The 19,263-nt window shown below is 41.0% G+C and overlaps 1 protein-coding gene across 3 annotated transcripts in view; it reads right to left on the reverse strand.

The window, feature by feature from the left end:
• Positions 1 to 19,263, reverse strand: part of STRN (striatin) — an 87,274-nt gene that overhangs the window by 61,392 nt on the left and 6,619 nt on the right. For all 3 annotated transcript variants that reach the window (XM_075924956.2, XM_075924958.2, XM_075924957.2), the window contains exon 2: positions 6,607 to 6,710. In XM_075924956.2, coding sequence (XP_075781071.2) covers positions 6,607 to 6,710 — 104 coding nt within the window. The remainder of the gene's footprint in view (positions 1 to 6,606; positions 6,711 to 19,263) is intronic.

Genomic DNA, 19,263 nt, shown 5'->3' on the forward strand with positions numbered 1-19,263 from the left:
GATCTGGCCCCTGGGGCTCTGGGCTCCTCTCTTCCTCCTCCCTCCATACTGGCACTCCAGCTCCCGCTGTCCCCTGCCCGACTTATGTTTACCCTACAGATTGCTGCTGGCATTAGGTCATGTGATTCCAGCTGTATCATCAGAAATCTGTAGCGTACATACAGCCATATTGGCAAAACAGCACATGTAACAGTATAACTTCTTTATCTCAGGGAGGGAATAGTTTTGCCAGTGTAGCTGCACCCATGCACTTTAGTACATTCGAGTTCCAATACTGGTACTGTGCTTCTACCACGGATATACCTATATGTCAATTTAAAAACATCTTACACTTCTCATTCCTCAAGGGTTTACATCAGGGAGGTTAAAAAGCAGGTAACTGAGTAACCATGTAACCTCTTAAAATTTCAGCATTACAAGCACCTGCAGTGCAGGGTAGGAGCCAGCTCCCCCGGCTCCCGGTGTTCACCAGCTGCTGCCCTGTGTTGCTGCCTCTGAAATAGAGGCAGGAGCATGAAGCAACTGCTGGCTCCTGACTGCAGCTCTACTCCTGAGGAGCCAGCTACCATCCTCCACTGCTGCCTCTGTATTATGTAGATGGAGGAATTTTCAAATTATTAAAATAATTAATATCTTCGTTCATTAATGGATCTATTTTATTGGACAGGTTCTTCCTCCAATCCCAGTATACTCTTAAAATGTTTTCTGATTCCTTTCACATCAAGGTAATTCATTAATTTTCTTCATGACTCATCTTTCCCCCATGTGTTAAAACTCCTTCTAATTTGGTTTCCTCTCCCCTTCTTCAATCCCAGTGGCATTTCTTTTCAAGCCCAGAAGTTTTAATACTTATTGATTCACCTGGACCACTTATTTCCTTTGAATTTTTTATTTTCAGAGAGACTATAGTTAGCTGAACTTTCTTTAATCTTTTACTTTTCCCTGCACTCTTTCTCCATCAATGGATTTTAATATTTCCTCCTATTACAGTATGTTCACTAAATTTCTCAGTTCACTCAAAATTATATCCTGTAATTCATCTCTGACTAGCTCCAACTGAACTACATTTTTAACACTAAAACTGGGTGCTCCAACTATATTACACTACATGTAAAATTATGCACTGCAGCTACTTATATTTGTGTTTGTGCAACAGATAAATGGTTTCCTATGTGATCATTATGAAAACTGGTCAAAGGCATACCCTAAAGTTTGAAAGGTAAGAAATTACATTAAGATATACTACATTATCTTCATATGAAAATGACAGTTTAGATATTATGTAAGTTATTGAACTATTAACATCTATTAATATTAATTTCTGAAAAGAATTATTTGTATGAAAACAGCAGTATGCAGAGACTGAAAAGTAAAATGATATGAAAGTAACTGTCTTGAACAGACATGTTATCAAATCTATTTTCTAGCTGCAACCAGCCTTGAAAGTCATTTGGAAGGAAGATATTTTTAGACTGCAAAGCTATGTTACTAAATAGACTGGCTTAGTTAGTTAATAAGATAAGCAGATCACTACAACTGCTCTTGCTTTCTCACTTCATTAGTTTATTTATTGCCTTGCTTTGTTCTTTTCCTCACTTTTCTTTATCATGAACTGCAATCAGCTGTGCAAGTAATCAACATTTGCTATTCAATATGGCTGCCCAACATCTCAATAGTTGGGAATAACAAACTTCGTTACATTTAAAAAATGTCAACTCTCAATTTAAATTCCCTATGTGGAAGACTCTCACTACTCTCAGACTAATTCATAGAAAGAAACCAGTTTGATTTCTAATCAAGAAATACCATTATTTCTTGGAAATATTTCAGTGTGTAGACCTGAAGTATCTGATCCAGCTGTATTGAGAGTGCCTGCCAAACGTCCATAGAAGTACTAAGAGGAGTCGCCAGACCAATAGACGTAAACAAAACAGACTGCCAGGAACAGCACTGGGATATATCCTGGCCAGGGGAAATGGTGCCAGTCTTACTCCAACCAGACACACCATTTAAAAAACAAACAAACAACATATCTAGAGAAATGGTCTACGAGTAACTTGTTTGGTGAAAACACTCTAGAAAGAGAAATGAGTAACAGAGATTATTAATTGTCGGGCATATATTTAAGATGGAAACATGTTTATAGTTAGCTCTTTAAACTGCAGGGATAATAATTTAAACAAGTAACTGAGCACCATTACTATTAAAAAAGTAATAAAACAACCTTAAAGTGTGAACAAAGACTTATACTGCAATCTGCTGGAAGGTTGCAAAATTACAGCAAAATTGCTTTTGAACCATCAAATGCATAAGAGCGTTCAAATTATTTGATCAGCTCTCTCCCTTTAAATGTATTTTTCGTATATATTATATTAAAGAATCCTTGACAGAAATGTCCTAATATTAAAATTGACTAATCTCTTTACCAGGGAATAGAATCAAAAACACTTTTCTCCATACTGGAAAAGTTTTACACTCTACGAAAGTGAATTAACACATCATGAAAGAGTTATTAATTGCAGAACAGTGACATTGGTCAGAAATTAAGTTAATCCTTTTCAACAATTTAAAAAAATAAAACTGAGCACTGAGTATACAGAGTCTTGATTCAGGTCAACATATTGAGAAACCAGGATCACTCCCATTTGTCATTACATGCTGCCAATGCACCCTTCTGTGGATCACTATTTTACACAATGGTCCACAACTAATATGTTTGGTTATTTGCTTGGTAAAGATTTGGTACATTTGGAGATAGGGGAGGAATGAAGCAATCTTCCCTTTTTCTCTTAATTACCTGATTTTTTTTCCTCTTCTCCCCAATCTTGTTTTTTCCTGCCTTCATCACAGTTGGCCAGGAGAAGAGTTCCTCTCCTCTCCTGCAGATTATCCTTTTTGTGACTCCCAGATGCTCAGTAGGAGTAATCAACACAAACTCTTCACTGAATGCTGGCTAAACTGGCTTGTGAGCTGATTTAGGAAAATACTGTTGTGAATGACAGCAGGGCTTCTTGTGCTCAATATGCTGCCCTGCCTATAAATACCAAACAAAATTTCTGTAGAGAGACCTCCAGGAACTAAGATTATTTCTTAAGCAACTGATTTAAGAACGGTCATACTGAAATCAGACCAGAGGTCCATCTAGCCCAGTATCCTGTCTTCTAACAGTGGCCAATGCCAAATGACCCAGAGGGAGTGAACAGAAACAGGTAATCAAGTGTTGCCTCTCCTGTTATCCATTTCTAGCCCCTGACAAACAGGCTACAGACACCATTCTTACCCATTTTGGCTAATAAATATTGATGGACCTAACCTCCATGAGTTTATCTAGTTCTTTCTTGAACCCTGTTAAAGTCCTGGTCTTCACTACCTCCTCTGGCAAGGAGTTCCACAGACTGACTGTGTGCTGCATTAAGAAAAATTTCCTTTTGTTTGCTTTAAACCTGCTACCTATTAATTTCATCTGGTGACCCCTAGTTCTTATATTATGGGAACAAGTAAACAACTTTTTCTTATTCGCTTTCTCCATACTTGTCATGGTTTTATAGACCTTAATCATAACCAACCCCTCCTCCCCCCGCATAGTCTCCTCTTTTCTAAACTGAAAAATCCCAGTCTTTTTAATCTCTCTTCACATGGCGCCCATTCCAAACCCCTAATCATTTTCGTTGCCCTTTTCTGAACCTTTTCCAATGCCTATATATCTTTTTTTAGATAAGGCGACCTCATTTGTACATAGTATTCAAGAGGTGAGTGTACCATGGATTTATAGAGGCAATAAAATATTCTCTGTCTTATTCTCAATACCTTTTAAAATGATTCCTAACATTCTATTTGCTTTTTTGACTGCCACTTCACACTGAGTGGATGCTTTCATAGAAGGATCCACAATGACTCCCTGATCACTCTCTTGAGTGGTTATAGCTAAATTAGTCCCCATCATATTCTATGTACAGTTGGGATTATTTTTTCCAATATGCATTACTTTGCATTTATCAACATTAAAATTCATTTGCCATTTTGTTGCCCAAGTGAACATTGCGGTTTTAAGTCAAAGATTGCTGTAAATAGCAGTTAGCATAAATCATTCAGAAACACTGAATTTGTAATAAAATGATTAAAAATGGAGAAAGAACGGGATTGTCATACAAGATCAAACTAATTGAATACCTAGTTTGATATTTAGGCTATGTCCACACTAGCACATTTGTCAGTAAAACTTAACGTCACTCAGGGGTGTCTTACCCCCTGACCAATATAAATTAAATGGACGGAAGCACTGGTATGGAGAGCTTTATGTCAGCAGGAGACATTCTCCTGCTGCATAGCTACTGCAGCTCATTGGGGTGGCTTAATTATGTTGATGGAAGAGCTCTCTCCCGTGGGTACAGAGCAGCTACATGGGCTATCTTACAGCAGCACAGCTGCATCAGCACAGCTCTGTTGCCGTAATGTCTCATGTGTAAACTAAGCACTAAAGATGGGTGAGAATCTCTTTTATTAGACCAACTTCAGTTGCTGAGAGAGAAGCTTTTGAGTTCACATGGTGCTTTTCTTCAAATCTGGGAAATGTACTCAAGAGTGTCAGATTGTTTAGCACAAATAGTTAATACATCTCAAGGGACCATTCTAGGTGAAGTGGCCAGTTAACACCTCTCCAGGAGAAAAAGCTGGGGGGGAGGCAAGTTTAGTGGGTTATAAATTGTTGCAATAAATTATAAATCCAGTGTCTTTACTCAGTCTAGGATTTTCACTGCCCAGTAGAGTTATGACTTTTAACTCTCAGGCCTGTCTTTTAAAGGTGTTATGCACATTTCCTTTGAGGTCAAGGACTGGGAGGTCAGCTAGAACAACCACTTTGTGAAGAGTGTTCTGACATGGTGTTTTTGTCTTTCATCACTTTTCTATTTGAGTTCATTTGAGAGCATAGAGATTGTTTGGTTTCAACTATATAGTTGCTATTGGAGCATTTTGTGCACTGGATGAGGTACACGACAAGTCATGATAGACACGGGCAGGACCCATGGATATTGTAAAGTGTGTTGTGAGGGTGGGAGTGTTGATTCTTGTAGCAATGCAGACATATCCGTAGGTTTTGCATTAGAGTTGGTGTGCATTAGAGTCTGGGCTGCAAAGAGCTTGCTTCCGATAAGAAGCTTGGAGAGACCGAGTGTTTATTTGCAGGCCAGGAGAACTGTTCAGAAAAGATTCTTTTCAGGATGTGATCCCCACTGCGGATAGGTTGTAACTGTTTAATGATACCAGGGATGGCTTCCATTATGGGGTGAAAGGTAATAACCAAGGGTATATTGTTGGACAGGGTTTTATTTCCATACTAAAGCAGGTTCTCACAAGTTATTTGGGGAGCTGATGTGATCTACTTCTCTGGCAGAGCATCTTTGTTTGGTAAAGTATGTTAAGGTGTATATCCCAGACTTTCTCCTTGTAGTATATCCTGTGGTATTTGAATGCTTGACTGTATACAACTGATTTCTTGGGGTAGTTGGAGTGATTAGTGGCTTCTAGAAGAATCAAAGCACATAGAAACAAGTCTGAACCTACACTACATATAGAGAAAATTTGTTTCAACAGAATTTGAACAAACCCTGCTTGCACTGGTTTACATTTCCAGAAAAATATGATCAAAATCTCTCACAAATTCTCTTCCTATGGGTCACAACTTTGCTTTACTGACCAACCAAACAACAGCCACCAGAATAGGACTAGAACAAACCAGCATGCTAAAATTACTGCACAGCAATATTTGTATGGACCTTTCCTCCCCCCTCCCCCCGTGCACACTTTGGCACTCAGGACACTTTCAACGTAATTACAAATTTTTCCTACACTTATGCAATTTAGCCAAAAATTGTCTGTCACTAGATTAGAATTGAACCTACAATTTTAGGTGAGGGTGTACCTCTGATTTGTAAAGTGTAATAGCAATACTTTTGAGATAAGAATATTTGTTTCCTTAGTGACTTATTGAATCATTTTTCAATAAAAAAGAATTTAATAACTGCATTTATTATTTCACTTATGGCTTTAAACAGATTTAAGATTTACATTTTCAGCTGTTTAATTCTTTTTATTGAAAAATTATTAGGATTCTTTAGTAGCCAGATAGTACACAAATACTATTTATTTTTATTATTAATATTAGATTCAATAAATCACTAAGGAAACAAATACTCTTATCTCCAAAAATATTATGACGACACTTCACAGATCACAGGTACAACCTCACCTGGAATTCTAGTTTCAATTCTCATCACCTCATCTCAAAAATGAAGGTTAACCAATATCTAACTTCTGGGAACTAGAAAGAAACTTGCCCTGAGAGATGTTATTCTGAACTGTCTAATGCAGGATTTTTTCTTTTAACCTTTTTCTAAAGCATTTGAATACTGTCCACTATTCGTGTTGGGATTTTGGACTAAATATAGACTGATTCAGTATGACAATTCTTATGTTCATAATTACCAATTCAAGGTCCAGATTTATGAAAAAAATTCCTCTGAAGAACCACTATGGAAATTATATTTGTCTTTTAAAATGTTATGAGACTTTTAAACAAAATTCTCTAGTATCTTAAAAGTGATTTACCTTTCCTGTTTAAGAGCATATTCTAGCATTTTGATTCTTCGCACTAGATCCTTCTTCAGATTTTCTTGTCCTTTCCTTTCCCCTTGAAGAAAGGCAATCTGGGCCTGAAAAAGACAAAACTCTACTTAGAAAAGTTCAAAAGGTGACAAATTGTTTTCCCAATATATTTGCATTACACAAATATGAAGGTTCCATCTACTCCCAAGCCATTCTACATTATTTCAACAAAATTATTCCATATAATGCTGTGTTATAGCAGTTTGGCTACTGCAAACCAGGCACTATCATCATTTTGACCATATTTACTCTCTTTAAATTACTCTATTGCAGGGGTTGGCAACCTATGGTTCACTAGGGAGCCAGAGATGGCTCTTTTGGAGCTCCAGCTCAGCCTCCCCCAACCCCAGCAGGGAGCCAGTTCTGGCACTACAGCCTTATGGCCCCATAAAGATTGGAACGCCAGCGCCGGCTTCCTGTGGGAAGGGGGAGGTGTTGGCGGAGGGGCAAGTCCTAAGCCTCCCCACTGGATCCGGTGTGTGGGAAGCAAGACAAGCCAAAAATGTGTCTCTGCGCTGCCATTTTCCTTCACCCGCCTGGGGGAAGATCCTTGCAGACCCACACTTCCTAGAGGCTTCCCCTTTGCTCCTACTGGCCAGAATCCGGTGAATGGGAGCAACAGGAGGCCATGTTACACAGTGCCTGCAACGTGATACGAAAGTGAGTGCCCCCCACCTCATCATGCCCAGACCCCACCCTCTCACGGACCCCCCACCAAAACCCTGCATCCCCAGCCTGCTCATTCAGCCCTTCGCCAAGACCCGACACTCCCAGCTTACTCCTGCCCTCCCCCCATAGCCACACATCTTACCCCTTGCTTCTGCCCCTCCCCCTGGCCAGACACCCTACTCCCAGCCTGCTCCTGCACTCCACCTCCCACCCTGATCCTGAATCCCCATCCCTATCCCACTCACTGGCAGCCCTGTCCCGCACACTGAACCCTTCATTTTTGGCCCTACCCTTCAGCCTAGGGGGCCCACAAAATCCATTAACTCTGGAACCCCAGAAGAGTAAATCTGGCCTGAGGCACTGAACCTCAGTCCTCCTTGTCCCTCCCCCCCACCATGGGCTGGAGCACCAGGGGAGTGAGGTGTTTCAATTGGGGCCACATCAGTGAGGGTTGGGGGGGGTTAGAGATGTTTTTTTCTGTGGGTTAGTGGTGCCTGACCCAAAAGAGGCTCCCCACTCCTGCCATAAATAAAGACAATGTTGAAACCTTTTGTGCTGGACATAATATTTTACTGATAGAAATGTAGCCGTGTTAGCCTAGGGTAGCTGAAATAAAATACAGGACTATGTAAAGTGCTACATAGTCCTATATTTTGTTTCATAATATTTTACGTTATTTAAAAATGAAACCTAGCCAATAAGCCCCCAGTTGGGGTCCAGCCCACATCTGGCTGCAGCATAACACCACACCTGCACCCTCCCACACACACACCCCAACCCTGAGCGCATTATACACCTGAATCCCCTGCCTTTAGCCCCTCATACCTCCACATCCCCAAACTCATGCACCCCAACATCCCCAGCCCCTTGCCACAATACTCCTGCACCCCCCCCACACACCTCAACCTTGTGCCCTGAGTTCATCATACATCTGAACCCTTCAGGCAACTTCAAAAGTGGTGATGACTAGCCCAGAAGTTTGCTTGAGACAAGCCTTCTTGGCTAGAATGTCAGTTACTGCAAAAACCTGTTTACGGGGTGGGTGTGTGAATCCTTGAGACTTTGGTATGCTTTCTTGGGAGTGGCCAGGGTACAGTGTTAAGGTTGTGACATAACATATTCAAAGTTCAGGTATTCCTTTCTTAACTTACAATGCTGTAAAATGATTTAGACTCAAAATTTGATATACATTAAAACTGTCATGGAGGAATTATCCTGTTGATTCCAAATAGTCTTCAAAAGAAAACCGGAGGTGATTAGAGGAAATTTTAAGAATAATCTGTGCATTTGTGAGAGAGCAAGAACACAAAGCAACCGAAACTGGGGCTTCTAAAACTCTTCTATATTGTGTAACACTAATATAGCACAAACGAATTTGTTATGGAGGCATGGAGCCTAATTAATATGGTGTGCAGGTTAAATAAGGTATCTTTGATACTCACAGTGAAACAATGAAAATTTTGGTAGCTGGGTAGACTTTTTTTTTTTTTTTTTTAAACAGAAAATTTCATATTCCAGGCATTCCATACCTCTCTTATTATTCTAATAGCCTTTTATCGTCTTATCTAATACTTGAGGCATTAGTCCTTTCTTGAAATACATTTGTTTACATATTTCACTCAGACACTGGCCATTTATTTTTATCATAGGGACTTTGATTAAACATGGCATATTTCCATTTGAAGTTCTAGAAATATATAGTCATTTGTTTTCTTTATTGACCTGCATCTTATGGTATTTTTCTTTCCTGTTGTTTCACCTGACTGGATGAATGTACAAGTAGCTGTCTTTGTTAAATAAATATTAAGTAATATTGCATACAGATACTTTATGTTGAAGTGCTCAAGTCAGGAAATACCAGTATTAAGACTTCCTGTGTAACCTCAATGTTGTCTCTTCTGCATATGGTATTACAGTAGTTTTTAATTATATGATCACTTAAAATGTCTCAAATATTGTATCATACAGATTTTTTCTGTGGGCTGAGATACACATCTTGTAATGAGTTTTCATTGTATTTTAAGAAGTCTCAGAGGGATAGCCGTGTTAGCCTTGTAACTCTGAATACCATGAGCAGTCCTGTGGCATCTTAGAGACTAACAAATTTATTAAGTCACGCGCTTTCGTGGGTAAAACCCACTTCCTCAAATGAGTTGGAGTAGAAATTACAGAATCCAGGAAATATAACAGCAAAAGCAGTTAACTGTCAATTGCAGGACCACTGTTAACGGAGCTAATTAAGTCAGACTGGATGAATTTCATTCATAGCATTTGATGTGGAAATGAGAATATCAAAGACAGGAAAATAGCTTTTGTAGTGCATTAACCAGTTAAAATCTTTATTTAAGCCTAAACTGATAGTATTGAACTAGTAAATGAACTCCACTTCCGCTGTCTCCCTCTATATCTGGGTGCTTACTTTTAAATCCATTATTGAATATCAAGGGAGGTTAAAATGTCTCCAACAGGTTTATGTATGTTAGTATTCCTGATGTCTGTCCATTTACCCTTGGTCTCTGTGGGATTGGAGCAGATCTGATTGTATCTTAAAGCTTCCAATCCATACAAGAGATCCACTTCTTGGACACTGCTGTACAAATAAATGACAGTCACATAAACATAACCTTATACCAGATAACTAGTGACTGCTATTCTTACCAACATGCCTCTAGCTTCCATCTAGGACGCATCACATGATCCATTGTCTACAGCCAAGCCCTAAATTACAATTAGCAGATGGTTTGTGAATGAGAGGTCACAGATAGGCTGGGCACTGACTGTGAAGGGTCTTGAAAGTGAAGACAAAATGTTTATGTCTGAGGCAATAGATCAGGGGTTGGCAACCTTTTCAAACCAAAGAGCCAAACTACATCAAAATTCAGAACAAGTGATCGACAAAGAGCTGTATAAGAATGCCCGTCTGCATTTCTGAAAATATATAATTTAATATTATTGATAATTGACATGATGATTAATAATAGCATAAACAAACATTGTACTCACAGGACCCACAAATGCTCATGATACTACCTATATTTTCTGGTTAGTCTCTATGGTGCTACAGAACCATTTGTTGTTTTTTCCATTTTTTTAGTTACAGACTATCACGGCTACCACTCTGAGACTTCCCTCTCAGGGCAAGTTTACTGATTTACTCCTAATATTTTGTCCAATCTAGTTTTAAATGTCTCAAGCAAGTCAAATGGATTTGACTATGAAGAAATTTTGTCTTGTCAGTCAGGTTTTCCTTTGTTTACCCTTCCAACTATATACAGTTGCACTACTCTAAATAATTTCTTTAACCTTCAAATATTAAATCATTGGCTAGCCAAGCTATTTATATTCAGCTCTGTTAATCAAATCCCTATTGCTCTTGAATCATTTCTGTAATATGTTTAATTTAATTGGTGGGCACTAATTGTTTTGAGCACTATCAACATGCTCATCAGCACACTGGGAATACACAGAAGGTCCAAGGAAGAAAACATAAATATAGCATTAACTAAATAGACAATAATAAGAATGACATCACAAAAAAAACACAGTACATATGGCCCAAAGTCCAGATGTAAGAATTTCAAACATACTTCCATTTAAACTTATTGCACAAAATCCTGCAATGAGCAAGGCAGAATTCATGGGAATGGTTTGCATTGCATTGGAGATCACAAATTAGATGGCTTAACGCTACTATTTAAACTAACATGGTAGAATCTCAGGAAAGTAACAGTTGACTGCTCAGGTTAGGGCAAAACAAATTAGAACAAACCACAAGTGGTCTCATGAACAAAACATGAACAATTGAATCAGACCCAATAGTATGCCTGCAAGAAAATTATAAAGGTACATTCTGAATATGTTTACACAGCATTTTAGAACACCCAGATTGACATTAGGTTAGCAGGGTTCATGCTAGCACTCTAGGAATAGTTATCTTCAGCAGGAGAGGAATCCATTATGCAGGGGAAAGAGATGTATGCAACAGAATTTGAATATACACTATTTATTTTCCCACAAAAAATAAATAGTTTCATTCTATAGGCTTTCTATGGCTGTGGGGGCAATCACTTTTAGAACAAAATGGACAATAGAAAAATCTTAATTATGGGTTCAGATTTAATTTAAGGGACTGAGGTGGGCAAAAGTGACTTATTTTGCTGCCCAAGAAAGTATACCTGTATAAGCACTGCTTCATGAACATAATTACTCAATGTCAGGATGGAAGGAGTCACATTTTCAATTAAAAAGAGTCCAAAACCTATTAGGAAGCCTGGATATTGGAGATACTTACTTAAGTGATCTAGTGCCGCTGGATTATTTGAGCATCTCACATGTATGTAAATAATCAACATCTGTCTTTCATCCTTCCAAGCCAGAAGATGGCTATAACTCACTGAAGAAAGTGGTACACGAGAATTGACAAGCAAATAAGAGAGGCAGCCTAACAGGCCATGAGGTCAGTTTTCTGATTTCTCTTCTCTCGCAAGTCAGTCTGCATGCACATAGATTAAAGACTAGATACTAACACGTTTGCTTTTAAATACTGAATCAAGATGCAAGAGAAATTCAGAAGACGCTTGAGATCTTGGGAATTCCACATAGTCCATCCTAGAAGCAGTAAATAAAATCTAAGTCTCACAAAAGATATACTGAAGGTGTGCTTCCATAGCCTAGCTACAGTCAGAATGGCTTGGTCAGACAACAGAGGTAAAAAGTATCTATCCCACAATATACGTGTCACGTTATAACTCCAGTTGGTGCAAACAATATAAAATGAATACTGAGAACAGATTTTAAGTATGTAAGATATCAACAAAAAGTTTATGAATCAGGTATCAATATACAAACTACAACTCCACACCATACACTCCCCACACTTAGCACTTTGAAATATGAACCCAACATAGTGTTACTGTATGGGACATTTCAGTTTATCATCTTTGAAGTGCTAAATATATTCTGCTGGCACTTCAGTAATATTCAACTATGCATTTTGTACCAAAATCTTGAAAATCTGGCAATAGTTTAAAGGAATATTTACAAGACTGAAAATAATGTTTATGATTTGTACCAGAGTTTAGAAACAGAACAAAATTTATAACCTTTAATGTGAACTACAGATAGTAAAAAAGTTACAAAATTATATTCACAACATTAAGTATTCTGTACAGGCATTTCTGTAAGAAACAGATTGAATTATATAAACAGACTCATACTTCAAGGTCAGAAGGAACCATCGTGATCATTCAGTCTGACCTTCTGGTCTCTGCCAATCTGACATGGGGGAAAATTCCTTCCCAAAGCCAAATACGGCAATCAATTAAGGCTTGATCTCAAGGGGAGTTTTTCCACTGATTTAAAAAAAAAAACAGTGGATAAGGAACATAATTATCCTGTGCCTCAGTTTCTCCATCCAAAAAAAGATATAATAATAATACTTGCCTGCCTTATAGGAGATTGTGTAAATTAATTGGTTTTAATTAGGTGTTTTGATGTCATCAGATGGAAAGTGCTGAGAACTGCAATATTGCAACGTATTTTTTTTACAATTTCAAAATCTTTCTGCATTATTCATGCAGTAGCCACCGTTCCTGGATTACAGGAGAATTTCAGTTTGGGACTTTATGGGACTCCTCCTCCAACTGTGACACACTGGAGCAATTTGCTAGAAGAGGCAGGGGCCCCCCCCATCATCACTTTTCAAAGGACTAGTCAAAGATGCAGATAGGCTGGCCAGCCTTATGCAGTGTGTGTGCGGCAGGGAGGGCTGGATCATTTGTGGCAGCAGATAGCTTGTGCTGGCCTGCTAAGTGGAACGGGGCAGAACAATAAATGGCCAAGAGGAATGAATCCCCCTCCAGCTGAGCCAGAGGAGACCTTCAGAGCTTCCCCCACAAGTTAGCAGTGACCTGAGCCAAGGCCCTTTTTTTTTTTTTTTTTTTTTTTTTAAAACTTGTTCAAATTCTGTGATGATCAAGGCAGGAGAAGTTCTGGGTTGGGAAGGGCAGTGATCTTGAGCAGGAGGAGCCTGGGAAAAGAGGGCGGTGAAGGGAAGAAAGGGGAGCAGAGGGAGGAGGGACATGGTGGCTAGGGTTGCCAGATGTCCGGTTTTGAACTGGACAGTCCAGTATTTGAGCTTTGTTTGGGAAACAAATTGAGAATATATAAATGAGAAAATATAAATGCCCGGTAATTTCTAAATAAGATGTAATGTAGACTACGATGCAATGTCAAGTGTGTCTGGTATTTTTGTTGAAACCATCTGGCAACCCTAGTGGTGTCAAGGAAGAGAGAAGTTATTGGTAGAATAGGTCTCCACTCTTTTCAGTCTCAACTCTTTTCAGCGGTTGGGAGATTTTGTTTGCCTGGTAAAAAGAGGGTTGGGGATTTGGTTCCTTCACCCCTGGGGGTAGTGGGTCTACCACTCTGACACACAAAGCTGGCACCATTATGCTGCCTCAGTGGGACATTTTACCTTCCTGGTTCTGTGAGCTGAATGGGTTAAAGCAGCAGCCAGCCTGTATTTTATTGGCATGTCCTTTGGCAATTCTTATTCAATGTCTGAGGTGCTTACTGCTGTTGAAACAAACAACATAGGAAGCCCCATCTTGTTTGTGTGAAGAAGTGAAAATGAGGTGGCAACTTTTGCAATCTGATTCTAGTCATCTTCTTCCTCTCAGGGGGCAAATGCCAGCTGAGGATGAGGCCTGATACCTCGTTTGGTTGTGCGAAGAAAGGACAGAGATTTCTCAATTAGCTTTAACTGGTGCTTGGCATTCTGTGCTCCCCAGGATCAATGAGAGGAGTTTGGGGCATTTGCAAGCAACCTGAATGTCAGTTATGAGCAGAGCTCGATAAATAACACAATCTACTCGCTTGTGGCGAGTAGACTGTAACCCAGGTAAGCCGGGTTCGGGAGATCTGCGCATGCGCAGAACGATATGCGCATGCGCAGATCGCTGGACAGTGCAGCTGGTTATGAGGGTATCTAATAAACCTGTGACTCACATTTCTTATTCCCAAATTTAGTGTTGTTAGGTATCTTTCGCATATCTGGCACATGGTACAAAACATGCTCCATTTTGTTGAGAAAGAAACTACATAAAAGTGGAGGGTTTTTTTCCCAAAAAAATAATTTGCTTGGGTTCAGGGATTTGCCTGGAAGGGGACAAGCATGCAGTGAGCAAGGACACAGGATGTGCATGGAAGAGAGGAGGGAGACAGTGGGAAGGGGATAGGGCCTGGGCTAGGAATCCACTGCCTCCCTAAGGAGAAGCTTTACCAACAACCCATGAGGAGCAATGGGCCTTAGCCCCACAGTACCATCAACCAGGAGACACATGTGGTAAGGTAAGCTCAGCAAAAGGCTACACCTTAACCCTTTTTCCAGAGCCAGAATACCATACACCTACTGTACCCCAAGCACCTGCCCTGACCCCCTGCACCTCTCCCAACCCCCTGCCTTGAGCCACCTCCCAGAGTTTCTTCTTTGAAAGGCTGCAGACCCCTGAATTAGACTCTACGCAGGAAGGCAAGGCCAACCAGGCAGATACCTGAGAAACAATTATCTGTAGTAAATCAAAGCCCTTCCCATCTAGTGCCCCATCTCTTACAGCTGGGGAGTTTTGGCAACTAGCAGTTGCTAAAGGGCCACATGCCCTTGTAGGCAGTCCCACTGTACCATTCCCTCAGGAACTCATCAAGCCTGGTCTTGAAGCCAGTTCATTTTATTGCCCCCATTGCTCCCTTTGGAAGTCAGATTCAGAACTTCATTCCTCTTATGGTTAGAAACCTGTGTCTCATTGCAAGCCTAAATTTGTTGATGGCCAACTTATATCAATTTGTTTTGGTGTCCACATTGGTACTTAACTAACTTTTCTCTCTCTCTGGTATATGTCCCTCAGATGTATTTACAGAGGGAAATCGTATCTCCCCTCAGCTCTCCTTTGGTTAGGCTAAACAAGTCAAGCTCTTTTAGTCCCCATATTTTTTATCCTTTCAAGAACTATGTACACAACCATTGTTTGGCTTTTAAGCTATTTCTTATTAAGCAAACATCTTCAAAGAGTTATCCAAGACTTTTGCCAAATCACCTTCCCCAAAAGGTCCCAAAAGTTCAGTACTGATCAGCACGTTAAGAAGTGTTGGGGATTTTTGTTATTTTGGGGGGAGTTATACGACCTATGATTTCTGCTAATTTTATTTCAACTTCCATTATTCTGTTCAATTTATTTTAAGTTTCGCTCTTTTTAAAATAACTAGAACAACTCTATCAATTTCCGAATTAAGTTTTCAATAAAAGGCTGCAATCCTGAACCAGTTTACTTATATGTAATCACCAGAAAGCTAAGGAAGGGAATAGCATATGTGCAATTTTTTACCACAAACACTGTTCTTAAAAATATAGCCACACATCTGTTTGATTATCCCCTCTTTCCTGATTACAGCACCTCAGTTGCTCTCTAATGGCACAACTTTTCCACTCCCTAGACACTGCTTTTATTGTATAGCAGACTTGAAAACATACTTGGCTTTGCTTGGGTTCTTAACTCAAAAATGTTTTATTTTTCTTCACTTAAATCATTGTTGTGGAGTGGGGCTGCAGTGTGCAGGCTGCCTGCCGAGAAAAGAAAGGGCTGTGGTTGTCCTATCACAGCAGCTTGTTGACAGGTGAGAATCATCTCTCCATGGTCGCGGCAGCTACAGTGGGCACAACCAGGGGAGGGGCGCAGGTCCCCTGGCTAGGGGACAGACAGAGACACACAGACAGACCAATCCTCTAAAATATAGAGTAGATAGCAGTCCCTTTCTCCACCCCTGCCTCCTGCTGGCCCAGCATGGTTACAGCTGTCCCAGTCCTCATCTCTGATCCCCTGCTTCCCCACTGTAGACATTCTACAGTACATCTCCCTCCTGCTAGACCTCTCCCTTTCCATTTTATGAGAAACAATTCAATTCCAGGCACATGCCTTTGTCTTGGCACAACCAAACCCTTACCTTGCTTTAAGTTATAAGAAGCTGCATTCCAAATTAGATGGCCCTAGCTCTTACCATTTAGGAGGAGTTTTTCCAACAATCAGACTCACAGACAGATTACAAACAGATCAGTGTGGATTAAAAAAAAAACTTTTTGTCCAAAAATTCAATTTTAAAATTGGATTTTTTGTAATTTAACGCAGATTTTTTTTAAAAGCATCAATAAAATATTACATTTCTCATTTAAAAATAAGTTACAATTAAATCTTAACACAAACATGCTACACCTACATTTACAGTCCCATAAAAATGAATTAATGGCTCTAGTCTGCCCAACCTAACTACCAACTCTTGCTTTTTAAAGTTGTGGGCTTTCAATTTCTGTTTCTCAGCAGACTAAAAAGAAACATGTACAAAGAAAAATACAAGCTGAATAAGATTGTTTTTGCTCTGTGCTTATGTCGTGATGGCCAACCCTTGGCCAAGCATGGCAGAGGAGTTAGTTAAGACATTGTCTTAAAGACAGAGACACAATCTATGGGAAGAGATAGAAGCAGCACAGAAAGGTACAGTACAGAATCTGGAAAGGAAAAGGGAAGACATTATTCAACACACAAAAAGCTTTCTATATTCCCCTAGGCTTTTGCCACAGAAAATCTGTCATGGCTTTGGGGCGTAAGTGACACCCTATCTGGGGATATTTGGAAGAAATTTGTTCCCTGGGTAAAAGAGAAAAATGCGCCAAATGCAAACAGTGCAAGAAGATGATGCTGGATTTACTTGTAAGAATGAAACATGAAACAAGGATGAAAAAATGAAACAAGAAAAACTGCTTATTAGGAGAAAATAATGGGGATAAAGATTTGGATATGGCCGTGTGGATCAACTGGTTAAAAACGTAAATAATTCACTCTGCAATGCATCATTCTTCAAGACTTTCTCTCTCTCTCTCTCTGTCTGTCTTTTAGTTAAGTATGATTTGACAAGTAAATTCCCAAGCTCTTTACTGTGTTGGATGTTGGTAGAAAAAAAATTAGCTTAGCTAATCCTTATGGCTTGTTTAATTAGTTAACTAGATTTAGAATCTATCACTTAAATCTAATATATGAAGGAGAATGTTAGTATGTTTGTGCTCTAATAACTAGGACACTATAAGACCTACCGCAACCAAACTTTCCACGGGGTAACCTTTCCTCCAGGAGAAGGTTTTAAGGTACTGTGGGAGGGTGTGACGGGGGCCCCACTCCCGTCCCCCAATAGCTCCACCGGGGGCAATTAACTCCCAGGCTGCTGCTGTTCTGGGCCTGTGGCGCTTGCGTAGAGGCAGCGTGCAGAGGACCACCCTCACAGCGCAGGTACATCTCAGCCGGCATGCAAACCAGCAGGCAGGTGGATCCAGGGAGAGCAGGGGCGCCAGCGTGGAATAGGGCACTGACGGTTAAAACCGGCGCCAGGCCAGACACAAGGTGGGGAGAGAAAGGAGGAAGGGGGAGCAAGGTTGGCTCTTTTGCATCCCTCCCCCGCCACCTCCCAAACTGCCACCCTCTGCCCCACACAGACACAGCCCCTCTCCTCCCCACCATTCTCCCATGACCTCCCTAACTGCCGGCCTGTGCCCCACACAGACAGCGCCCCGCTCCTCCCCACCACCTCCCTAACTGCTAGCCTGTGCCCCACATAGACAGAGAATCTGATTTTCTTCCACCACATCTGTCCAAGTACCACCCTATCTAATATAGAACGGAGAACGTTAGTAAGTTTGTGCACTAATATCTTGGACACTATAAGAGCTACCGCAACCAAACTTTGCAAGGGATAACCTTTCATCCAGAAGAAGGTTTTAAGGTACTTTTGGACCTGATCAGGGTCCCGCCCTGCCCACTGCGGCACCTGCAGCCCCAGGCACAAGCTGGGGTGCCCCTTGCGTGTAGCCTCCCGGGACTCGCCCCCTCCCACCAGTGAGGTTACATAACCCATCCTCTTTCCCCCTCCCCTCTGCCGGCACGCAGTACCCTCACCCCCATGTGTACAATGGCTCAAGCACCTGCCCTGCCCCACGTGGCACCTGCAGACCTGGGTGCAAACTGGAGCACCCCTCCCGCGTGTAATCTCCCCTCCACCCGGGGTCACTCCCCACCTCCCACCCCCCGCTCTGGAAACCAAAACCAAAACCGGCCAGCCTTTCTGCTCAACTCGCTGGCCTTATCCGAGCAGAAGGAATCCGTGTGCCTGCTGCAGCGCAGGGCGGAGGTGCCAGGTTAAACTCTCGATGCGTTACACTGCTGGGAAGCCAGCCGGCTGCTGAGTGGGGCTCTTCTGGGTCTGGTTCCAGCCATCAGGGTTAGATGTGAACTCTGAGCTTTTGCTTGCCACGGCAGGGCAGGTGGATCCCTGAGCCACCCTTGCAAAGAGAAGTCCCCTTGCTACTGGCCGCATGACTGTGTACTGTTCTCCGGGGGGCTGGCTGCTCGGTCCTGGGGGGAGGAGGGTCCTGCTGCTCTTAGAGGGTCACGTGTGGGCCAGGAACCATTAGCCCCCAGGGTCTGTGGCTCTGGGGGCCCCCTGGCTCAGGGTCCTCTCCTTTCCTAAAATTTTCTAAATTTTGTTCCTCTGGTTTCCCGAGCAACACCGGACCGGGTAAGTCCAGCTAGTACACAATACAGAAAGCTGTAGTAAGAGAAATCTAAAGTTGCCAGTTGCCTCTGTCATTTTGTCATTATGCTGTAATAGTGATGCCATAAGCCTATTCTTTATTTTACTTCATCATAATTTAGCTTTTCCAAGAGAACCCCATTCTATAGTTTTCTCAAAAAACAGAAATGCCAGTGAGTTCAATGGGGCTTACTCCAATATTAAGTGCACTCTAAGCACAGTCAGTCTTAGTTTTTTGTTAACTTGGTTTAAACCAATGTGGTTTTTTTGGTGATTTAAATCGTCTTGACTTAAATCAATCCA

Source organism: Pelodiscus sinensis, chromosome 3 (assembly GCF_052426305.1).
Source record: "Pelodiscus sinensis isolate ZL-2025 chromosome 3, ASM5242630v1, whole genome shotgun sequence".
In the NCBI taxonomy this organism is placed as follows: Eukaryota; Metazoa; Chordata; order Testudines; family Trionychidae; genus Pelodiscus; species Pelodiscus sinensis.